Below are 25352 nucleotides of genomic sequence, written 5' to 3'. Positions count from 1 at the left end.
TACCATAAAATTAGCACCTTATCACCTGTGGGAAAGTTGATTTTTTCCACAGGATTCTAACTCTCCCGTGGTAGGGACCACCTCACGGGTAGAGGTGCAGGAGAACAGGGCATAGAAAGCAAAGCCATCTACTGCCTCAGAGGAGAGCCGTGTGGGGCCCTCTATGAGCTGGGCACAGGGCTCACTACCAGGGAGACACAGTCCTCTGTCTGGAGGCCAGCACACAAAGCACTGTGTGTGTGTGTGTGTGTGTGTGTGTGTGTGGCAACTGAGCAGGGCATGCCGAGACCCTCAGGCTCCTCCTCGGGGACAGCAGCAAGGCCTGGAGAAGTGAGAATAGCAGGAAGGCAAAGCCATACCAATGTTTTCTCTGCCACCAGCTGGCCCGAGGAGTATAATCTGCAGGGGGCAGCTGGGACCCCAGGGCCGAAGCCCCAGGGCAGAGAGCTTCTTGGAAATAAAGACACTGTTTGCACTATCTCCCAGAAGAAGAAACTACCAAGTTCTGAAAGGGGTTCATAAAAGCTCAGTCTCACTGGGCTCTATGAACAGGAAACCATCTCAAGGAGCTGAAAACAGAGATGCGTTGATCCTGAGCAGGTACCAGAAAAGAAACAAAGCCAGCAGGCATCTGACAGCCTCTCAAAGGAAAAGCGCCTGTGAGGCTCTCACATACGATCACATTTAATATTCCTTTCCTAACAACAGAGACGGGAGCAAGCTGCTCCCAGCCTTTAAGAGGAAAATGCCCTCTAGCAGGAGAAGCGTTCCTCCACGAAAGCTCCCTGGGAAGAAGGCAGACTCCACGCCACACACCTGGCTTCCAGGGGCTCCGGGCGCTGTCTAGGAGATCCTAGCTTGACACAATGGAATGTCTCATGAATCCATGCTCAAATGGGATTCTTCTCTCTTTTGGCCTAAGCAGCTAAGCAGTCGAGGTTTCTACCAGGCTAGGTATTAGTAAGATTTCATGCTCCCATAAACCCAAGGAAGGGTACTAGCTATGTGTTGTGTCCAAGTCTCAGCGTGATTACTGCCAATGACGCGAGGCAAAGAAACCACCACACACTTACCTGCGGCTACATCCCTCCCAAGGCAAGAGATCTCCCTCAGTGTCAAGGCCTCATGAGCCACAACCACCTCAACCTTGGGAGAGCATCAAGTCATAGCTGTGGAGGGCGGGGAGAGGGCCCCCTTTCCCTCCCAACATTCTCCCCAATCCCCAGAAGCCTGGAGTTTGAAGTGTCCCCACACCAAGACGCCCGTAGGCCTCCCTCGCTCTGACACAGCCAAGGACTTTGGCACAACTTACCTGTGCTGAGTTCGAGGATCGCTCTGCACCAGCGGTAAGATGGCCTCCAGCACCTTGCTGGCTGACCCTGGAAGCATCTCCAGGACCTTCTTATCAATAGCCATTTTGTCCACAATAGTCTTAAAGTAGCGCAAGGCACTAACAACTTCCTTCTCTTTCTCTTCCAGCCAGCTCAGGTTCTGAAAGGAAATGTTAAGCATAAGGAGGGAGGAGAGAGATTAAAGGGAGCTATTTTGAGAAAAATAAAGTATGATTTCCTATAAACTAGCTTGACACTGGTGCAAACAGAAAAGGCTTCTTGCTGCAGAAACCAAGCCAAATCACCTTCTAAGGATTGCAATCAGGATACAGAGGCTAGGCTTGAAGGAAGGAAAAGGGAGCTTGCCCCAAGAAAGTTCACCGAGATCCTCCTGCATTCCCTCCCCAGTACAGACTGACATGGCCTGAGGTCTTAAAAATGGCTTCTCCTGCTCTACCTCACTGAGATATCGCCACTCATCTCATTACGTGTAGGGAGGACTAATTTGCTCACAGCTGTAGAAGCTTAGAGAACCAACAGTTAGAGCTCCTCCCGGTGCTTATCTATCCAGTAAATCAAATCCAGAGGTCCCAGGCCTTTCAAAGACCTGAGGGACGATGCAAGATGGGCAGAGGCATTTGTGTTCAAAACCCGTCTTCCCAGGACCCCTCACTGGAGTCCCACATTCAACCCAAAGAGACAGCCCCCTCTCGAGGACATGACGCGGCTCTCTCAAAGGGTCTAGAAAGCCCGGGGTTAGAAGGGGCGGACGCGCTGAGGTGAAAAGGCAAAGGAGTCTGAGCAGGCGGCGGTGACACAGGCACTGCCCGGGCGGCAGACGCGAACAGCACTCGGCCCCTCTGCTCCTGCAGAAAGCCCAGCGAAGAGGAAAACCACATACAGAGCCCTACGCTAACCAGCATTCAAATTCTCATGCCCAAATCTTTTCTCTACGACTACAGGATACCTCGAGTCCACAGTCAGTGGGCACACACGCACCTCGGTTCCTTTCCCCAGCCTCCCTCTCTATTGGCCCTAATGTCAGCAACCCAGGTCCCGGCTGGCTGGCAGGGAAGGGAGATCAGGGCCGTCTAGAAAACAGAAGCCCTAGCCGAGTGAAACGGGTTACATGCTCAGTGCAAATTACGACGGCTGTATAGGAGGAAAACTGCCACCTGTGGGCTCTTTGGCGTCCAGTGACTACATTAATAAAAGCAACTAAGGGCAAGAAGAACATCCTAGAAAAAGCTGATTTAAACAATAATCTGTAAATAGATGAGTCACATATAACAAGAAGTAATTATGATTCGGAACACTAGCTCTCTTCTTAAACGATGGGGAATGTCAGTGTAAATTTATTTAAGTTGCCATGTTTAATGAATGGGAATATCAAAAGACAAATAGACAAATGGGATCAAGAAGTAAACAGCTTCTTCGTTGAGGCAACTTCCACCCTCAGTAGGGTACTTCCCCAAAGGTGGTCTGTAGACCCCAAGGATGATGTTTTCTAAGGGGAGGGGCACCCCTTCCCCACCCCCATCACTGGCCACTTTACCCTCACCTTTTCTCCTTTTTTTCTTTTTTTAACAATCGGACACATTTATTCACTGTATGTTTCCAAGAATTCAGGCTCTTGTTTCCCACCTCACGGACCTCATGGAGATAGGAGCTTTCTGCTCTGCCACTGCCCGCCGGGGCCGGGAAGGACGTGACTATGAAGGAATCACACCCAGACAGCAGTGTGACTGAAACCCCGGCTGGCCAGTCTAGCTAGAGGGCCCTGGCCTCAGCCCTGCCCATCTCAGCACAGCAGGACATGTCCGCGGCCAGGGATGGTGAAAGATGAGGAGGAGGCAGCAAACATCATGAGAAAATGTGTCGTCAGGTTTGCCAGGGAGAAAGGGGCTGACCTGGAGATGGGGGCACCCAAAAGGGGCAGGAGGGCACTTCTGAGCACAAAGAATCTTCCGGTGCTTTGCAGAGATCAAATGAGCCACTGAAGCGCCAGCCTGCGCCGCACTCCTGCTAAGGGAGCTGACAACTTAGCAGCGTCAGGTCCCACCCGCTGGGCATCCAGCCAGCTGTGCTCCCAGAACGATCGGCCTCCGAGCAGGGTCTGCCCGCAGCCCCTCTGCTTCTGAACAGCTCCGCGCCTCGCAAACGCAGCCAGCGGTCAGAGAGTTTACAGGGAGACTCCCGGACGGAGCTCGTGCTAGAGCTGGGAACCCAAAGCCTTGGCTCCGCTGATGTCACCTGGCTGTACCGGGGCATCCCCTCCTGCTCTGGGGGATGACGCCACTGTCCGTCCACAAACCCGGCAACTGCCTGAGGGTCATGGTGCTGGGGGAGGGCCTAGACCCGAAGCCACCACTGGGCTTGAGGTCCACTGGCTTCAGGCTCATCTGCAAAACAGGGAGGCTAATCCCTAACCTGGGTGACCTACAGAGCCTGATGTGGGGCAGTGAGTGAGAAAGCACGTGGAAGTAGTTCATAAAATAAAACCAGATTTTGATGGAGAAAACTTGGGCCAGAGCCCAGACTCTGTATATGAGCAATAAAGAAGCTTTTGCACATAGTTACAGTGAGGAGTAAACAGGACAGCGTGTAGAATCACCCAGGACAGGGCCTGGGCAATGAGAGACCCCCGGGAAGCTGCAGATGAATCCGAATCTGTGACCTCCTGAGCTGCAGTTCCCCGGTATTTAAACAGGGAATGCTGGGGCGCCCAGCTGGCCCGGGCAGTAGGGCATGTGACTCATGATCTCAGGGTCATGAGTTCAAGCCCCACATTGGGTGTAGAATCTAGTTTAAAAAAAGTAAAAATAAAATCAACACAGAATGCCATGCATATAAACTGGGATTAAAATGAGAACATAAATGGAGATATTCTCTAAGAGGTAAGAGAGCTAGTAAGTAATCAATAATGATGAGAGCCAGTGACAAAAGTATTTTCAGATTTCTCCAACAGCATCTTGTAAGTTCACACGTGTTGGCAGACTCGCCAACACTTCCACTTCTGCCTGTGGGCTTCTGCTAATCAGGTGTGTACTCACAGTCCTGGGCAGCTGACTTGGGGCAGAACAGGTTGATTCAACCCTTCTTAAAGGATGACAACCAACAACTGGAGGAACTCTCTTCCCCGGGTGAAGATTGTACCTACAGCCCCTGCCACAGGACGGGCTCTCAGCCGCAGCATTATGGATATCTTGCAGGGGATAACCCACTGCTGCAGGGGGCTGGACTGTGTGGGATGTTCACCAGCATCCCCGGCTTCTACCCACCAGACCCAGCAGCACCTGCTTTACCAGCCTAGTGCTGACAACCAAAAATGTCTCTAGACACTGCCAATGTCCCCTGGGATTTGCAGGAACTCACCCTGGGTGAAGGACACTTTCATACTCACGTGCCCCTGTGCCATCTCTTGGAGAGATGCAGAAAGGGGGAACCGCTCCAAGAACGGAGTGGAGTGACAGTCTCTTATCAGAGGGGACCAGCAGGACACAGCCGCTCTACCCCGGGCTGCCAGCGCTACTCTACCCAGCCAAGGACACTGCTTGGGGTTGTTGTTTTTGGTTTGTTTTTTAACCAAACTCAGCTCCAAGAGGTTGCTGAACAGACTGAACCAGAAAATGACTGTGCTGCACACCAAGTGTTCTACTTTCCTACTCTGCTGCGGTCCAGGGTTTCATCAATCTGTCACACAACCAACACTTGACCTTCTTCAGCCTCCTTTGGGAAAAAGGTTATTCAACAAGAGACTTTTGGACTTCAGACTTCAATGTTCTCCACTTTTAACTAGAATTTTACGATATTCTGGTCAAAACAAAAACAAAAATATAGGTACACTCCACGAGTCAAGGCCTACGTGTCTACGTAATGGGGCAGCATCTGCCAGCGGTGTCCAAGTGCAGGTGTGACATGCACCGGAGTGTTTGGATGCATTTGTCTATGGGCTTCCTTTTATTTTACATTACTACGGTTAATTCTGCTTCTCTGTTTCGTGTGTGAGTCGCCATCTGGATTTGTAGGACATCCCAACATCAATTCCGGCTCTCATAAAGAGGAAGCGCGGTGCCCCGCCAGCACTGACGAGGGTGTCAGGCGGCCCGAGCTCACCTCAGCTCCACTACCTCTTCCTGCGCGACAGTGGCTAAGGCTTCCTACCTCTACAGCCTCGGTTTCCACTTCTGCAAGGTAAGTTTCCACCTCCCAGGGTCGCTGTGAGTGTTCAGTGAGAGAGTAAGTGCAAAGCACCGAGCAGGGGGGCTCAGGCAAGTCTGGACAAATGTTAGCAGCACAAAAGGTGTCCCCGGTTCTCAGTACTTGGTTCTGTGCGTTCTCACCGCACACAGTCTCGCACATGTGTAACCCGGCGCCTGTCCCAGCAGACGCTCCTCCCTAATGAGTCCCATTCCCTGAGCAGCTCAAGGAAAGAAGAGCGGGTCTGAAGAGCTGAGACTCACCCACCTCCCCCAGAACCCGCCGGACCCAAGCAGTATACCCAAACAACCCCAGAAAGGACCCCCAAGCTTTCGTCACGGAATGCTGAGCTCTCTCCAAAGACCACAGGGGCTTGGATAAACTTCATTTCACCCAAGGCCCCTTGGACTGTTTCCTGAACAGTGAAGCCCACAGCTGCCACCCAACTGAACACAAGGATATTGCAGTAGCTTTTTCCTTCCAGCCCCAAAACCACGGCCCAGGATTCTGCAGTAGAAGGCAAGGCAAACCCAATTGTTCTTAGCGTCACACTGACCTTCTGCCTCTGAGACCTGGAAGCCACAGCACTGGTGGACATAAATTCTACTGCCTGCTGCTCCAGATCCAAGGGGAGAGGGTAGCCCTCTGGTAGAAATCTGTCTGTTGCCTCCTGGAAGAGAGGAAACCTGGATTCCTACAGAGCTTGAAATGGCCATTTGAGGCTGCAGGGGGGGGAGGTGAACGTCTACCGCTGTTCCGACACGGCCGGCCCAGCCAGCCCTGCTCAGGTTGCCAGTGCTTGAGGACATCCTTGGCCGGGCTTTAAGAATTTGGCATGTTTCAGAGCATGGGCCCTGAAGCCTAATGAAGGATGTTCTGGACGTCACACGCCTCCCTCTAAGTGTGCGTGTGTAGGGCAACACGGGGCCATCTGGGGCAGGGAGGCAGCACCACGGGGTGTAGACACGGTGGGCCGAGCTGTTTTACGTGCCCAGAGGATGACACATCTGGAAGAGGGGAACTGTTCTAGCCGACTGAGCTCGACTCTGATTAACAGGACAAACAGTCACCATCCTACAGGCTCACACTGCGCAAGGACGCTGGCCGTCCCTGCCTGGCAGCACGAACGCTGTGGAGTAGGTATGGAGCAGGTGTTTGGCACGGAAAGCTGAATCCCCAGGGAATGAACTTAAAAACAGCACAAACTCCTACTGCTCGAAGGAGGCGAAGGCCGGGAGGAACACCTAGAGAGAGTCGGCTTACTTTGCTCACGGGCTTCTCCGGGGTTTTCACAGACGCCTCGGCTGGTTTTCCCTTCTTGGACGGCGTCCTCTTGATTTTGGGCGAGTGGAATTTGTCCTTCAGCTTCATGGTGAAGGAGGAGAGATGGGAGCGCTGGGAGTCTGGAAACAAGGAGGGGTGAATGGTTAGAAGCAGGGTAGGAAGAAGCTGTGCTCCGCGGACCTTCCGCAGAAATGAGCATCGTCCCTAGACAAATCTTCTTCCCTGGCTGTTTAGTTACAAAGGAAAGGAAAGACGGATCGACTGAAACACTTCTGCTCACGTGTTTTAATTTCTGCAATTTCCATCTAAATTAGGCTGTTCAGAATTGTGGAAGTCAAAGGCAGTCAGAATGGCTATGGAAAAAGAATCTGCCAGTATTCTAGCATCCTCTTTACTCTGTCTGATGAGCTGAGTCTAAGGGAACTGGCTAAGAAGCAAGAATACCAAAGCAGAATCATGGATGTGCAGAATGTATGAACTGGAATGAAAGTCATACATTTTTGAGTCAACCTCCTTTTGAGGTTTTGAGTCAACGTCCTCGTTTCTGTTGGTTTAGGGAACAGCAGCAAGTGTCACAGGCACGGCCTCAGAGTCGGCACTAGAGACTGAAACAGCACTGAGGTGCCCAAACCCCCGGAACAGAGTGCGAGACTGGACGGTTTCTCTCCAAGGTCAGGAACAAGCCCAGCGTGCCCATTCTCACCATTCTTACTCAGTATCGTACTCCAGTACCTAACAAAAGTCGTCTAGCTTGGGAAGGAGGACATAAAACTATTTGTAGATGACCCTGTGTATGGAAAATCCCAAGCAATTCACTAAAAAACTATTAGCACTAATAAACCACAGGATCAATATACAAAAGTCTGTTGGGTTTCTGTACAGTAGAAATGAATGTTCCAAAATGAAATTTTACCAAGCTTCCATTTAGGGGCACCTGAGTAGCTCAGCTGGTTAAGTGCCCAACTCTTGATTTTGGCTCAGGTCATGATCTTCAGGGTCGTGAGACAGAGCCCCATGGAAGGCTCCCCACACAGTGTGGAGTCTACACGGGGTTCTCTTTCTCCCTCTCTCTCTAAAATAAATAAATAAGATCTTGGGGTGCCTGGGTGGCTCAGTCAGTTAAGAGTCTGCCTTCGGCTCAGTCATGATCCCAGAGTCCTGGGATCGAGCCTGCATTGGGTTCCTTGCTCCATGGGGAGCCTGCTTCCCCCTCTTCCTCTGCTGCTCCCCTTGCTTGTGTACACACACTCTCTCAGTCAAATAAAATTTTTAAACACTCTCTCAAGGGTCTTTCAAAAATAAATAAACAAATAAAATAAAATAAGATCTTCAAAAAAGCTTCCATTTATACTACAGGGAAATGATGGTTGCAGAGGGAAGGGGTTGGGAAGACGGACAAAATGGGAGAAAGGGAGTGGGAGACACAGGTTTCCAGTTACGGAGCGAATAAATCATTGGAGTTAGAAGTACAGCATAGGGAACATAACAATGATATTGTACCAGCGCTGTCCAGGGACAGATAGTAGCTACACTTGTGGTAAGCCCAGCCTAACATGTGGAGATGCTGGCTTACTGTGTCCTACACCTGCAACCAGTGTAACACTGTGTATCAATTACACTTTGACAAAAACAAAACAAAAACAAAGAGTTCCCGCTGACAATATCATCAAAAAGAATAAAATACTTAGGGGCACCTGGGTGGCTCAGTGGGTTAAAGCCTCTGTCTTCAGCTCAGGTCATGATCCCAGGGTCCTGTGATCGAGCCCCACATGGGGCTCTCTGCTCAGCAGAGAGCCTGCTTCCTCTTCTCTCTCTCTCTCTGCCTGCCCCTCTGCCTATTTGAGATCTCTGTTTGTCAAATAAATAAATAAATAAAATCTTGAAGAAAAAAGAAAGAATAAAATGCTAGGCATAAATTTAACACAAAAAGTGCAAGATGCACACTAAAAACTATAAAACGTGGTGGAAAGAAAGACAATCTAAATAAATGCAAAAGCATACCGCGTTCACAAATTAAGACTAATATTAAAATGTCAATATTCCCCAAACTGATCTACAGATTCAATATAATCCCTTGGAGAATCCCAGATGGCTTTTTGCAGAAAATGATAATCTAATCCTAAAATAAGCATGGAAATATAAGAGACACAGAATAGCCAAAACAATGTGGAAAAAAGAATAAAATGAGAAGACTCATCTTCCTGACTTTAAAACTTCCTATTCAGAAGTTATAGTAATCAAGATAGCATGGTACTCACATAAGGACAGGCATATAGAATGGAATAGAATTGAGAGTCCAGAATAAATTGGCCACGTGTCTACGGCCAATCAATTCTTAACAAGGATGCAGGCTATCCAATGGAGGAATGAATGTTCTTTTCAACAAGTGATGCAGGCACAACTGGACATTTCACATACAAAAGAACGAGAACGAATCTGGGCTCTTACCTCACACCATATACAAAAATTAATTCAAATTGGATCAAAGACCTGAATGTAAGTGTTAAAACTATTAACTTTTAGAATAAAACCTAGGGATAAACTTTTTGTGACCTTTGATTTGGTGATGGTTTCTTAGAATGCCAAAAGCACAAGTGACAAAAGAAAAATCAAATGAATTGGACTTCACTGAAAGGTAAAATTTAAACTAGACTTACTGGGTCGCTGTTTTGCACCTACGAATATCAAATCATTAAGTTGTACACCTGAAACTAACAGGATATTACCTATCAATTAAAACATTTGTGCTGCAAATGATACCACAAGAAAATGAACAGACAAACTACAGAATGGGAGAAGATGTTTGCACTCCTACACCTGATAAGGCCCTGCATAGAGAAAACAAACAACTCTTACAATTCAACAACAAAAGACAAATAATCCAATTAAAAATGACCCAGGGACTCAAAAACCATTTCTCCGAATAAGATACACAAATGAGGAATGACCATACAAAAAGATGCTCAACATCATTAGAAATCAGGGAAATGCCGAAACCGACACAAGTTACTCCTTCAAACCCACGGTGCAGAGTAAAAGACACGTAGTAACCAAGCGTGTGATGGCTGGGGAGCTGGAACCCTCCTACACTCCTGCTGGAAATGTAAAATGGGGCAGCAGCTGTGGAAAATATCTGGCAGTTCCTCATAAGATCAAACACGGTTACCGGACGACCCAGCAATTCTATTCCTAGGCACATGCCCAAGAGAAATGAAAATACACATCCACGTGATTCGTACACAAAAGGTCACAGGAGCATTACTCATAAGATTCGACAGATGGAAATAACTCAAATGTCCATGAACAAACACATAAAATGTGGCATACCCATACAACAGAGTATTGCCTGGCAATAAAAAGAAATGAAATCCTGAGTGAGACCTGCTACAACATAGACAAATTTGATAAAATTATGCAAAGTGAGAGAAGCCAGTCACAAAAGACCACTTGAAGGATCTTCCATTGATTTGAAATGTCCAGAATAGGCAAATTTATAGGGACAGAAAGTAGGTTCGTGGCTAAGAATGAGGGAATGGGAGAGGGAAGGAGAGAGGTTGCTAATGAGTTTTCTTCTGGGGCAGACATAAATGTTCTAAAATTAGAATCTGGTGACAGTTGTACCAAACCCCAGTAAATTACTACACACACACACACACACACACGTAATTCCACACTTTGAGCCAACTGTATATGTGAATTATATCTCAATGAAGCTGTTTTTATAAAAAGCAAAAACCCACTGAGTACTTCCTTCACCTCACCATTTACCTCAGTGCTGTCCAGGTCTGAAACCATCTTATTAAGTGATTTATTTATGTGCCTGTCTCCTCACAAGAATGCAAACTCACCTGAGGACCATAGCTGTGCATGCCTGCATCCCCCGTGCTAACATGGTACCAGGCCCATAGAAGATGCTCAGTAAACATTCAACCAACCAATCAGGAACTATCCCACAAAACAGACCGCTTCTTTTTTTTTTTTTTTTTTTAATTTTTTTTTTTTTAGATTTTATTTATTTATTTGACAGAGAGAAATCACAAGTAGTCGGAGAGGCAGGCAGAGAGAGAGAGGGAAGCAGGCTCCCTGCTGAGCAGAGAGCCCGATGCGGGACTCGATCCCAGGACCCTGAGATCATGACCTGGGCCGAAGGCAGCGGCTTAACCCACTGAGCCACCCAGGCGCCCCAGACCACTTCTTTTGATACTACCTGAAATTCACAGAAAATATTTGAAAGTAGTTGAAAATTAGGGGACAGAACATGATCCTGTGCAATAGAAAAATAAATGCTTTGTAGTTTTAAAACTACAAGGCACCGCCCTTTTTTATTTTAAAGATTTTACTTAAACATCAGAGAGAGAGAGAGAGAGAGACCGAGCAAGCACACAAGCAGATGGAGAAGGAGAAGCAGACTCCCCACCAAGCAGAGAACCCCATGTGGGACTTGATCTGAGGACCCTGGGATCATGACCTGAGCCAAAGGCAGATGCTTAACTGACTGAGCCACCCAGGTGTCCCAGGCACCCCCCCCCCTTTCCATTTTTCCAACGGTTTACTATTAAAACACCCTTCCAAATAAATGACATAGGACCTTGTGCTACAGGTCTGTCACCATGTCTGTTACTGCCTGTGGCTTCAGAGAGACAAAGACTTTCCAGGTGGCAGGCAGGATCAGGTAAACTACCTGCTCTTTACCAACTATCTAGAAGCCCACTGCACTCTGGACCAAAGAGAAAAGCCAGAGCCTGACCTTCGTTCATATGCGGGCAAGCCAAACACGGTTTTGCAGCTGTCTGCTGGCAGGAAGCCCTTCTTGGACCCCAAAGGTGTAGAGAGATCCACAGGAAGCTGGTGCACCTCTCCCCGCACACGGAACAGCTCAGTACAGTGTAAGGAGGGGTTCTCGGCAGCTGCCCTTACACGTCACAGTCATCCCTGGGAGTCACAGCAGGGACCGGCATGGTGCGGCTCCGCCGTCCTCCTGTACCTTGCCTCTTCTCCCCAAGCAGGTGCGCCCCCCATACAGTCTGTGCCTCCTTCTTCATACTTCAGAATGATGTCACCGGTCCGATCATACACGCAGGAGTTAAAAGGGTAAGCTCTCAAGTCAGACTATCTGGGTTAAAATACTTCAAAATCACCTTCCAAGTCTTAGGTTCCTTTTTCTGGAAAACAAGGCTGATGGCCCTGTCCTTGAGATGGCCAACGTGATGTAGAATAAGCGAGGCACTGCCTGGGAGGGTCTTACCCAGGTACCGGGCACATGGTGCCTCCGTGCTGGGAGCTGGCCAGACGGGACTACCTGGAAGGGGCAGCGAGGCTGACCAAACTTAAGATGAATTCTCATCTCCCGTAGCAATCAGGTTATTCTGCAGCATTGAACTTTTTTAACTTAACAACTCTAAGTAATTGAGGGCCTTAGAAATGCCATCCTCCTCTTCCTCTAGCATGGGCCAGAAGTCTCAATCTGTTTCCCTCTGTGGCTGCACGTCTCCACTGCCTGCCTCAATGTCCCTACTGTCACAGTGCTAACCAGGCCGGTTCCCGAGCCAGGGGCGATGGTAATGTCCTAATCCGTGGGACTTCCACCCATGCAACTAAGACTGAAAGCAGACCCAGAAAAGCAGACACAAATGGGGAAGTCTAGGCAGGATGCATGGTTTCTCCACCGGTCAAAGACCTCCAGAGACCTGGGCTGCCCGAGCCAACTTCCGCTTTGCCCGTCTGCGACCCTGAGCTGCTGTATGAACAGGCCAGATTCACCACGTGCCATCACAACCGGGCAGAACAGCAACGCACGGTGGGCCCCTAAAAACCTCTCAGGTTCCTGCACTCACAGAGCCAGCCCTGATCAGGACCCAAAAGCAATCAAGGGCACCTCCTGGAGGCAAGAAGTGTCTTACAGCACTTTCTCAACCTCAGCCTGAAATTCTAGTCCGTCTTGAGGCACAGCTGGCAATCCCTATCAGCATTTCAAGAAAGAACTGCATCCACCAATAAATGTCTCTCCTGGGAGTATTTAATAGCCTAGAAAGACGGACCTTTAACACTCAAGGTGTTAAATCAAGTGGAGAAAGCTGGTTCTTCGTAATGGTGACGGACCTCCTCAACTCTGGAAATAGAAGACAGCACTAACTAGGACAGATTCTGACTGGGAGGCTGCTTGTCATCTTTTCCTTGAAACAATGGGTCAACAACACAGATTTCGGGTGGCCTGCAAGGTCACGCAAACTGCATCTGCGAGCTGACAGAGTACTATAATGACCGGAGCTGGCAGGGCGGGAGGAAGCAACGGGTGACGTCTCTGCTAGGGTAATCTTGCCAACGGCACCAGACACGCACACGTGCACACACCCACTTCCTGTCCCTCTTCTTGAGTCCCTCAAGTGTATCAATCACCTGGCCGAGAGGCCAAAGCCAAGCTCCCACACTGCGGGGGTCTCATGTCGCTTCATCAACCACTCTCTTATTAGTCCCTGACTTCTTACTTAGTTACACTTCCGATTTTGTACACGTGCGTTTTTAGAGATCTTCTCATACTGAAATTAAAACAAAATTTTGAAAAAGTCCACACACACAGCCCTTAGAATTAAACGCATCCATCCACTGACCTGGCCTCTATCAAACAGAACTTTCAGCAATGATGGAAATGTTCTGTATCCGCACCGTCCCACATGATGGCCCCTATGTCTACTGAGTACTTGAGATGGTGGCTGCTGTATCAGACAACATGGCTCTAGAAGCAGAAAGTTTTCAAGTCCACTGATGCTACCACATGCCCCTTCATGATCACACCTTTCGACCCCAAAACGGGTAACTGTGACTCTGATTTTTTTTTTTTTAAAGATTAACTTACTTGTGAGAGAGAGTGAGAAAGAGAGAATGAGTCCCAAGCAGACTCCGCCGTAAGCATGGAGCTCAGTGCAGGACTTAATCCCATGACCCTAAGATCATGAGCGGAGTGGAAACCAAGAGCTGGCTGCTCATCTAACTGAGCCCCCAGGCACCCCCTCCTCCCCACGATTCTGATTTTTGTGTTTATCAGCACTTACTTTTTTTGACAGTTTATAAGTATAGCTTAATTTACAGCTTTGTGAATTTTACATAAATGGAAATATACTGTACATATTCTCATGTTTTTGCTTTTTCACTCAGAGGTAGGTCTGAATCTAAGCACACTGGAATATATGTACACGCTTTCACTTTCCATGGACACGGGGCTGTTTCCAGCTTCTAGAAACAACACTGCTATGAACATTCTCATACCTGCTCCTGGAACACATGCAAGCGCTCTCTGTGAACAGACTGCTTAACTACAGAGTATATACTGTATTTAATTTTGTGGATTTTGCCAAATGATTTTCTAAATGGCTTCGCCACTTTGCAGTTCCACTATCAAGGTCCCAGCTGCTCCTTATCCCCACCAACACGTGGGACTGCCAGACTGGTCTGCTTTCTTTACGGCCTTACTTCACCAAAGGAAACAAAAAACCCTCCTCCACTCAAGAAGGAAACGCCATAAGCTGCTATTTTATGGTACTTTATCAAATCTTTGAGAGCAGCTTCAAAGGTCACTGAGAAAATTTAAGAGAACAGAGCCTCAGACCACTGTTCATTGCGGCATTTACAGCACGGAAAGGTCAGAAACTCCCAGTGACTAATCTGCTAGTCATTTCTTCCAGAGGAAGGGTGGCTTACGTAGCCTCATGATTTCTGTATAAACGGCCACGGTGTTACTAAGAGCAGGCACTTTCTTGGGCAACCACGGCAGGACGCTGACCCAGCTGTCAGACGAACGTCAGAGGAAGCATAGGCTGGAAGAGAGGCGTGCAGCCTGCTCACAGAAGCAAATCTCAACAAACCCCCAAGCCCCGAAAGTCTCACCAATTTTTTCCTGAGCAGTCTGCCAGGGACCAATATTTCATTCACAGGTTTTCAATTTGCTCCTCAGTCAAGGCTAACAACAGTCTCTGCCTGGTGCCTACACATGTACATATCAACTGGCGTTTCCAATGTCACTTGTGGCAGCAGCTGGGATCCCAACTTAGCAGCGGTTTCTGTCACGGCTTAATTTCACTCTGGATAAGGGCAGTCTCTAAATATCAGCCACATAAGGGAACACAACGTCAGGGTCAGGGTGGGTAACACTTTGAGGCAGTTCCAAAATTACTGCAACTGATCTTGAGAAACAGCGTGGCTATCAATTTCTTGTTCCCTACAGCGTACTGGGTTCAGAACCGTGGCACAACCAGGAAGGACCTCCATGTGTCCGCTTACACGAGTTCCCTCTAAAACTACCTACCCAAGCCACACTCCCCCATTTTCCAAACATGTAAAAAGAACAACTATAGTGGAGAAGTGGCTTGAGGACATTAGAAAGAACTTTTTTAAGACTTTTTCTTTTTAAAGATTTTATTTATTTGACAGACAGAGATCACAAGTAGGCAGAGAGGCAGGCAGAGAGAGGAGGAAGCAGGCTCCCCACTGAGCAGAGAGCCCAATGCAAGGCTTGATCCCAGGACCCTGAGACCATGACTTGAGCAGAAGGCAGAGGCTTAACCCACTGAGCCACCCAGGCGCCCCTAAAGACTTTTATTTTTTTAAGTAATCTCTACACCCAACATGGGGATCGAGCTCACAACCCCAAGATCAAGAATCATATGCTCTACGGACTAAGCCAGCTAGGCGCCCCAGGAAGAACTTTTTTATTTATTTAAAGGTTTTATTTATTTATTTGACAGACAGAGATCACAAGTAGGCAGAGAGGCAGGCAGAGAGAGGAGGAAGCAGGCTCCCTGCCGAGCAGAGAGATGCGGGGCTCAATCCCAGGACCCTGGGATCATGACCTGAGCCGAAGGCAGAGGCTTTAACCCACTGAGCCACCCAGGGGCCCCGGAAGAACTTTTTTAAAGCTATCATTTTAGATTATTACTTATTTAAAATGTTACAGACTAAAGAAAAGCTAAAGCCAAGAGTTTGGGCTGAGTGGCCACGGCAGGCAACACAGGGGCTCTGGGGTCTGGCCGTCTCTGTTCTAACCCAAGCTCAGGAGCAGACACGGGCAAACTGTGTATCTCTCCAAGCCACAGGTTCCTCACCTACAGAAAAGCATAACCTCAGGGCTGAACAGGATCCTCTATGACAAGCACGTAGCCATGGACATGACCTATAGCAAATGCTCAGTAAATGGAGGCCATTACTGTTATCTGATCTCGTGGCCAGACCCCTGCCAACCCTGAGCTAAAAACAGCCACAGCCTAGGAGCAACCTGATGTTTCATTTTTTCCAACAATTTCCATATTAAAAGATCCTCTGTCTTACTTACTATAGAACTATTCATGTTCAAACAGAGGGAAAATACTATTTGGAGTCTTGCAACACCAAAACCCGCCTTTCTGCCATGAAAGTCGCTCGTATCACCCAGGCGTTCAGGCGATCTACAGGTAACTCTGAGCTGCGGTGGCTGATGCTGGAAGCAGTACATAGATCATTTTATCCCCCAGCAACAAAATTTAAAAAACTTGTTATAAAAATCCAAGCCCTGGGGCGCCTGAGTTAAACCTTTGTGTTCAGCTCAGGTCATGATCTCAGGGTACTGGAATCAAGCCCCGCGTCGGGCTCTCTGCTCGTTGGGGAGCCTGCTTTCCTCTCTCTCTCTGTCTGCTGCTCTGCCTACTTGTGATCTCTATCTCTCTGTCAAATAAATAGATACAATTAAAAAAAAAATCCAAGCCTTGCAAAAAACACCGAATACATAACACAGAAAGTGAAAAATCCCTCATAACTCTCCATATGGCAGAGCTGAAATATTTTTCAACTTAATATGTTGTGGGCATTTTTTCCCATGAGCACAGCTAATGTTGAACAATGTTCTGCTGAAACCTATTTAACCAGACTCCTGGCTGATGGTTTTTTAACTTTTGCTTCAAGTTATGCTAAATTGATGAAACAATGCTAAATTGATGAACACGCTCATGTTTCCTTTCTAGGCACCTGCAATAATGAGACGGGCCCCTAGAAATGGAATTGTTAGGTCAAAGGTAAGATACCTTCCAGATGCCTGAGCTGGGGGCAGACCAGCAGGGACTGAGCCAAAGAGAGAGGCTCGGGGCAGAAGCAGAAGGGCCAGGGTGCAAGAGGAGGCCGGGCCCGCTACTGATGGAAGAGACCAAGCTCCACCTTGGATGTGGGCTCAGATCTGACAGAGCCACTGGTTCTGGTTCTCTTACATACCCGGTAAGGATGAAAAATAGACTCAGCATGGAACGGACACGTCACAGAAGATGATGTCCAAACGGCCAAGAGACAGATGACAAAGTGCTCCACTCCAACAGGCACCAAGAAACAATCAATTAAAACCACAAAGCGATACCATTACACACACACTCGAATGCATAAAAAGATCAAACAGAATAGATAAATAGATCAAAGTAGAAAATAGGAAATGGAGAACGTTAAGCACTAAGGAGGATGGCGAGCAAAGGGCGGTGTGCACCGCCGCCGCGGAGACAGAGAATCTGGAAGGCATCTGACACCCATTTCCCTGGGGGCCCCACCATCCCACTCCCAGGTGTGTGCCCTTGTGAAGTCACCAGAAGACAGGTACCGGAATATGCAAAGCAGCAAGACCCGAATGCCCGCCGACACAGACCCCTGCACGTGTGGAACACTATGCAGCAGTAAGAACGCGTAACCTACACCTACACACAGAAACACGGGTGCTTCCTATAAATGTAGAAAGAAGACACACACAAAAAAGTACATTTTTGTATGATTCCATTTATACAAATACAAAAACAAGCCAAATTAATCTATGATTTTAGAAGTGAAGATAGCAGTTAGGCTTGGGGTGGGGGAGTAAGCTGCAGGGGGCAGGAGGGAGCTATGGCCTATTTCTTTTTTTGTTTTTTTTTTTTTAAGATTTTTTATTTTTTTTTAGAGAGAGACTGCACACGCGTGTACACGTGGAAGGGCAGAGGGAGAGAGAATCTCAGGGAGACCCCGCGCTGAGCTTGGAACCTGACGTAGGGCTTGATCCAACAACCCTGAGATAGTGACCTGAGCTGAAACCAAAAGTCGAATGCTTAACCAGCTGAGCCCCCCAGGCGCCCTAGTCTATTTCTTGACCGGAGCTGCTTGCATTCTTGTGTTAGACTTGTGAAAAGTCTTGAAGCTGCATGCCAGATGTACCTTCCTGACTCCTGGTACACATCAATAAAAACCTGGAAGAAAGTAGACACAAGGATCTAAAGTTGTTTTAAAAGGGTCCATTTGATCTTTACATGGGTCAGATTGACAGATCATGTAACAATTCAAGGAAATCCTAGTCGCTGGAACAAACAAACATGTTTAACCCAGAATTAGTGTCTCCCCAAGTAACTCGACACCACATATCTCAGGAAGAATCTACGGATATCTTAGGAAGTTTCCGTTTCATCTTCATAAAAATAATAAAAGAACCTATACAAATATTTTTATGATCTTAAATCACCAGTAAATACGTGTTTTCTAATTTCCTTTCCCTTATTGTATGGAAAATTCAAAGAACTAAATGTACATACATCTGTGTCCTACAGTTCGCTTTTAACCAAGAGTTGAATCAATGTATTTTGTAAGATAATAACAGCACCTATACATGAGGTTAGTCTAAGAAATAGACAATATTCAAGCTTGACAAATACCTGAGCCTCTCATCTGGATCAGGCCCTGGATGGAGACAGAGGAACTCTCCTCTGCAGAGACCCCAGGGAACTTGGTTTCACCAGTTGGATGGAGGAGTCTGAGTCAAGGAGGCAGATGGAGGCTGGAGGCATCCACGTGAGCACACCGGTGGCACAGAGAAGACACAGGACGCCAGGAAGCCAGATGGGAACCCCAGAGCCCGGCGCAGAGAAGAGGTCGGCACCTTGGAGGTGAGAGTGGTCTCTTCCTACACACAAGCTCCTGTTCATTGTCCTGGATGTCAAGATCAGGCAGCACAAGCACAAAACTTTGCCCGAGACTCCCTCCCAAACCTGCTGCCACTACATCCTGGTGAAACAGGAAAGTTTACCCTCCCAGCGGCTCAGGTCAAAATTTCTGACTCTGTTCTTTGGCTCACACCCACCTTCCAGTCCTGCAGCCAACTCCGCACATCCATCCTGCCTCAGCCGTCCATCCCAAGTCTCACCACTGCAGCGAGTGGCAGCACTGACACCCTGACCCAAACCACAGCCACTCTGTGCCTAACCCGCCACCACAGCTGTCCAAGAACCCCTGCTCCTTGCCTTTCTAGTCTTTTCCACCCAGTAACCAGGGCGACCCTGTAAAGGGTCAAGTCCTGTTCCACCGCCTCGCTGCCCAAAGCCCTCCTGCAGCATCTCTTCTCCCTCAGAGAAAAAAGCAAAGCCCTTCAGAGGCCCACAGTCCCTCGCGCACACCGTCGCAGAGGGATCCGAACAAATCCACACACGGAAGTTTCCCCAAGACTTACTCCTTTTAGCAAACATTCATCAAATATCGACAAGTATTCCAGAGGAGAGGAAAGCGGAGCCTCCAGCTTGAGAACTGCTTCTCTCCTGGTGAGGCGCCATCAGCAGCTCTCGCTTCAAACAACCGCTATAGGCCGAGCACTGTGCAGGGAGCCCGCGGTCACCCCTACCCTCACACTAACACTGCAAGGAAAGGGCTTTCACTGCCCTTAGACACATGAGGAAACCAAGTCCCAGGGCCCCAGCACCATCCCCCAACCCCACAGGCAGCACGCACAGCACACAGCACAGCCACAGCACACAGCACAGCCGAGGCAACCCCAGCGCGCTGGCTCCTGTGGTGAGTGTTCAAGGTCAGCCCGCCCAGGGAGGCCTCAACGTCTCCTCCCAAGAAAGTATTTTTTTCTCATCACCGTTTGGCAATGGCCTAGAGATAGATTCTTTCTTTTCTTTCTTTCTTTTCTTTCTTTCCTTCCTTTCTTTCTTTATTTTTAAGATTTTATTTCTTTATTTGACAGATAAAGTGGCCTAGAGATTCTTAAAGCCAATGGCCTAGAGATTCTTTTTTCTTTTCTTTCTTCCTTCCTTCCTTTGTTTCTTCCTTTCTTCTTTCCTTCCTTCCTTCCTCTTTCTTTCTTTTTTTTTAAGATTTTATTTATTTGACAGATAGAGTGGCCTAGAGATTCTTAAAGCCACAGACTCTATAGACATCCCTAGATGCAAATTTGTCCCTTTCTCCAGAGTTTTATTTCTAGAGATGAGAGTCACAGAGAGCAAGAGAGAGTGGGGAGTGGGGGACGGAGCCGGGGCGGAGTAACGGTGCATTCTGAGTGAGCCCCCCCCACCCCACCCCGCACCAGCAGAAAGCAGACAGGGCCAAAGCAGAGCACGGTCCAGGCTCACGACCACAGGAAGAAGCGGAGTCCGCCCTGACCTCTGTCCCTGGGGTGGAGCTGTCTGGAGCCGCCTCTGTCCCTCAGAGGAACTTGCACGTTGGGACCGGTGCCAGTTCAGAATTCAAACAATGCTCCTCCAGGGCCTCACAGCATATTTTTTCACATCATGTCACCAGCAAAGCAGCCCAAGTTGGGGCAGGAAGGCCCGTGTATTTGGGGCTGGGCCACGGTGACGGGGCTCAGGCAGGGGCCCCGCAACAGTGCAGGCTGAGGTGCCTGGGCCGGCCTCAGTGCACTTGGCCCTGCTCAGGGATCCAAAGAACCCATTATTTGTCAGGCTACCTTCTGGACCTCCAGAGGAAAAAAATTTTCATTTGTCAGCAAGTATGTTCTTTCTTTCTTTCCCAGGCAGCAGGGGAAGGAGAGGCGAGCCACGGGCCCCAGCAGCCCCTGGGATACTGTAAGAGGTGCTTACTGGGCAGAGAAGGAAGAAAGTGAAAGGCCAAGGGCCGCCTGGAGAGTCCGTCCCCTCCCCTGTCACCTGGGGAAACAGGGTGCCCCCCCACAGCCCACAGCAGCCCCTGGGCATCCCGTTCACCCATCCCTCATGCACTCCCTCCATCTCTACACGCCAAATATGTGCAAAGAGCCAGGGTCAAGAAAGACCAAGACACAGCTCCTCCCTCCACGGAGCACCTCCTAATCCCGGCGCGGGGGGGGGGGGGGTAGGGGTGGGGGGCGCTGGGAAAAGTCCTCCGTCAGGACACAGATGAGGAGTCCCACAAAGGAGACTTGACCAGCAAACGCAGCGGCTTTTCAGCTGCTCAAGCCGCTTGCAGAGCCATTCGGCAGGAGGACGGGCGGTGGGGGTGGGGTGGGGGGCTGTGGAAGGGCTCTGAGGCCCAGCGGCCTTGAAAGACAGCCCTGCCTGCTCTTCAGGGCAGGAGGAAGGGCTGGGCTCGGCTTACAGGAACAACTCCAGGCTTCCTTTCATGCAGGGACCCACAAAAAGCATCAGAGTCAGCAAACAGGTGCCGACTTGGAAATGGCCACAGGAGTCTCTGCGGACCACAGAGGGATCTGAAAATGACCAGTTCTCCAAAGCAAACTTCTGGCTTCCCAGTCACATGGGTGGAGGGCAGAAAGGGCAGGGGGTGAGGGAGGGGGAGCCTTTAGTCTCACCCAACCAGGGGCAGCGAATTTTTCTCTGGAGCAAAACAAGGAAAGGGTCTTCTCAGCTGTTCTTCAACACGAGTTTCTTCCTGGACCCTGACCCCTTGTTCCTGTCTCACAAAGATGTTTGGGGCAGGAGGCCTGTTCTGGCAGAAATATTGATTATGTATGATGGTCCAGACACACACTGTGCTCTTCACTTTCAGAAGCAAGTGCTGATCAATCCCATTCCTCCACAGTCACGGCCAAGGTGGCACCCGGGCAGGTACCAGGTGAGTGGCGGGGCTCTTGGCGTTGCACCGTGAGCACCGGAAAGGATCCGGAGTCTGCCTACCAAGGAGGCGGCGGAGGCCCTGGGATTGGAGGTGCCCCCATCCTGGGACCCAGTCATCCTGAACCAGGCCAGTCCCGGGCTCCTTCCTCCGTAATGGCTGAAGATGTATCAACCAACCTCTCCCACACATTTCTCCTCTTCATGAGACAACTTCAGAGTCATAAGTAAACACATGCAGAGGGCCAGGAAAAAAAGCCCACTCCAGGACCGGGGACACCCAGCTGTTCTCTTCGAAACCTGCAGCCACAGGAGGTCTCACCACCCACGAGAGGCTCTGAGGGCCCTTGACACTCTGGGACTAAAGTCAGAAGACACGCTGGTTTGGTCAAAGCCAGAATTTCACCGGCTTAGAGCCTGACATCCAAACCAATTCACCTCCAGTCAGATGTACCAGCTCCACGTGCAGAACGCATTAGGTACCAAGTGACCACATAACGACAGCAGGGACCGTGTCCAGCACCACCCCAGGCACCTCATAGGCCTTACGCATTCAATTCTCATGGTGACTCTCAGTTTCCTGGTAGGGAAACTGAGGCTGAGAGGAGAGACACTCTGGGTCTGAGCCCAGCTTACATGCCAGCCACAGTCTTCTCGGGTGGAAGGGAGAAATACCCTAAAGGTGGGTCAAGCAGAATACGGGCTCGGGGGAAGGCCGACTCACGCACACTCTGTCCCCTGAACGAACAGCCTGTTGTCTCCAGGTCAGGGCTCACTTCTAAGAAACCAGCTCTAGGCCTGGCTGCGCGCACTGCGGCCCTGCCCCCACCCCAGCCTCCCACTCAGACCTCGCATCTCAGGGTAGGCTCCCTCTTCCTCCTTTCAAAATGAAAGCCCAGCCAATACGCTGTTTATTAGATGTGTTCACAACTTTGATGCACGGGTAAGCAGGTCAAAACAAGAGTAGAAGACAAGACTTTCAGGCCAGTACTGCTTATAAAAGTGAATCACACCCTTCTGGAAAAGTCCAAGACCAAGATGGCTCACTCACGGCAGCAGCACATCAAAGACTTCCTTGCCGTGCTAGCTCCCGGGCTAAAAATACGCCTGCTGGTGAGATCTCAAGCAGTCTCTTAGCCCACGGGGGAGGCCAAAGTGACAGTCTGAGCCTCTCAACTCGGGAGGTGGATTATAGCTGGAACCCAGATGCTCTTTTTAAACAACTCCAAAAACAACAGGTTGCGGAAGAAAGTGTAGTTGAGTGACAGCTGGAGTTGCCGTTTGGCTAGGAAGCATTAATAAGGGGCTTTCCAAAGTCAAAAAGGCCTCCCAGTTCTCATGAATTTATACCTTTACAGTCTATGACTAATAACAAACCGGCGTCACAATGTGTGCTTCTAAAAGACAGTTCTTCAGGGGCTGGCCATCTCCCTTCCTGGGTCTTACACTCAGCCAAGTAACATCCTTTAACTCTCTCCGAAGTCTCTCTCTTGTTAGAACCCTCCAGAAAACCACCCACCTCAAAGAGTACCTTTATGAAAAACCCAGATGCTTCATTCTGGAATCCTCAGAGCAGGACACTATGTACATTTTTCAAGAGGGAACCTAGTTTTCCCTTGTTCTCTCTGGGCAGCTGTAGCCTTTGCATCCCCTAGAACTGAAGTTCTTTGTAGAGGACCGAATCTTTCCACAGGAGGCGGTCTCTGTCTCAGCACGCCAAGGAGCAAGAATAAGCACAGGCCACACACACTGGAGAACGAAGAAAGCAGAGACTCATGTTCTCCAACTCCGTTCCTCGGAATCAGAATACACTTCCTCAGTTAAACAAGCTTAGAAACCGAATCTGGGCCCTGCGGCCCCTGATACAATGCAGCACAACTTGGCTGAGCTCCTTCCGCCAGCCACATGCTGGGCATTTGGTGCCACAGAAGACCTGGCCCGGTCCGTGGCTGAACGGGAAAGCAGAGCCTGCCCTTGCACGGTTTATAAGCTAACCGAGAAGTAAAGCCATACACCCAGCGCTCCAACACGCAGCAGAGCAAGTCAAATGCTGAAGAAATAAAGCATTTCCTTCCAGAAAGATATGGGAAAGTTCATGAAGAAAGCCCCAAGGCTGTAAGCCAAGCAGACATTACGGGAAAGGACCACGAAACGTGTGAAGAGACGGGGTTGCCTTGGGTAAGACAGGCATCTCAGCATCTCTGACAGACGGAACCGAGTGAGCCCCAGCAGAAAGGGTTAGTGGGCGACGCCTGGTCTATTCCTCCTGCTCACACGGACATAGTATCAGGTCCCCAAACCAATTCTGTGGATTAAAACATGAAACAGAACAGAATTGATCAGAAGGGACTAAGGCTAAATATCACCTTCATGCAATTTATTTCCATTACCACTCACCTGAAGACCCTTCTCCTTGGGAAGTGTGGCACAGAGGATTTTCTCACTAGGACAATGAGGAACTGCTGCAGGGGAGGGGCCTGTAGGGGCAATCGAGACCACAAATCCAGTCCTTTCCCAGAGTCACAAGGACCCTGGCTGAGCGTCCTGCTCTGGGTCTGGAACCAAGGACCATGCATGGGCATAGCGCCAGCAGGTGGGCCGTTTCCAAGGTGGAGGCGATCGGTGGCTTTCTGGCCTCTCTTGACCACCAACCACAGTAAGAAATACTATAATCACATACACAAATGTATCAAAAATCTAAAAATTCGATTTCGACTGAAATTCAATTTCACTTTGAGGTCCTATGAATCAATTCTCTGACCAAACGGTGTCTTAATCCTTTCCCCAACTGAGGGTGAAGGGGAGGGCAGGGGAGGGAAGGGTCTGGGTCCCACCAGCAGCACTGGCATGAGCTGGTGCTGGTCAGCATGCCAGTTCCATCCCAACCCCCAACCCAGACCTCATGAATCAAGACCTCCGGGGGAGGGACCCAGGACCCGGGTTTTAACTAGTCCTCCAGGGGAACAGAGGACTGGGGGGGCGGGGCAGGGGGGAGAAACTGTGACGAAATTCCAAATCTTGAGCGGAAGATGGGCAAGCTGCAAAATCAGCAGAGCCTAGTGCGCAAAGTGACGGGCAGGTGGGTCCTTGGACTCCAACAGGGAAGTTCAAATTTCACATCAAAACATTCCTCCGGACAAGCCCCTTCTGATGGGGAGAGAGGCTAGAAACACTGTGCCTGGAACAGGACTGCCTGAGCCAAGCCATGGGGTTGAGGGGAAGGGACGGCCCTAGTCACCGATCCCAGTCACCGACTTCCAACTAACCAGCCACCCCAAGCGAAGATATTTGGCCGAAACGCGTCTCTTTAGTACAAGGCCCAGAGTGCAGGTAAGCCGGTCAGTATTTCTCAAGACCTACTGTGTGCGTGAGTGCTTCGGACAACAAACTTCATCCAGAAGTGGGACCAAAGTGATCACTCATTGCTTTCCCTTCTGCTTTAGGCCATGCATATTTATACCTGGCTACAGTATTTGCTTAGCATCTACTTTGTGCTGGAAAAACGTGGTTTCTGTCCTCAAGCCATTGCTCTAAGGCAATGATTCTCACGCGGGAAGAGAGTGGGTCAATGGCACGGTGTCTGCCAAAAGCATACACAAGGCAACTATACACAGTCATATTTGCAATCAGAAGAAAGCAAACCCGGGGCGCCTGGGTCGCTCAGTTGGTTAAGTATCCGACTCTCAATTTTGGCTCTGGTCATGATCTTAGGGTCATGAGGTCAGGAGCC

General features: G+C 49.3%; 1 protein-coding gene across 18 annotated transcripts in view; it reads right to left on the bottom strand.

Annotated features, from left to right (window-relative positions):
- RAPGEF1 (Rap guanine nucleotide exchange factor 1) overlaps positions 1-25352 on the bottom strand; it is a 134851-nt gene that overhangs the window by 59485 nt on the left and 50014 nt on the right. For 12 of the 18 annotated variants that reach the window (XM_059142361.1, XM_059142375.1, XM_059142359.1 and 9 more), the window contains exons 2-4: positions 6795-6934; positions 6088-6201; positions 1313-1491 (exon numbers count right to left, since the gene is read on the bottom strand). In XM_059142361.1, the coding sequence (XP_058998344.1) occupies positions 1313-1491; positions 6088-6201; positions 6795-6934 (433 nt within the window). Of the gene's footprint in view, positions 1-1312; positions 1492-6087; positions 6202-6794; positions 6935-11562; positions 11588-18493; positions 18730-25352 lie in introns of those variants that run through there. The other 6 variants (XM_059142367.1, XM_059142377.1, XM_059142366.1 and 3 more) reach the window with 3 other exon arrangements.

Source organism: Mustela lutreola, chromosome 12 (assembly GCF_030435805.1).
Source record: "Mustela lutreola isolate mMusLut2 chromosome 12, mMusLut2.pri, whole genome shotgun sequence".
In the NCBI taxonomy this organism is placed as follows: domain Eukaryota; kingdom Metazoa; phylum Chordata; class Mammalia; order Carnivora; family Mustelidae; genus Mustela; species Mustela lutreola.
Note: the sequence above shows the minus strand (reverse complement) of the source record. Positions and strands in the feature narration are given on the sequence as shown.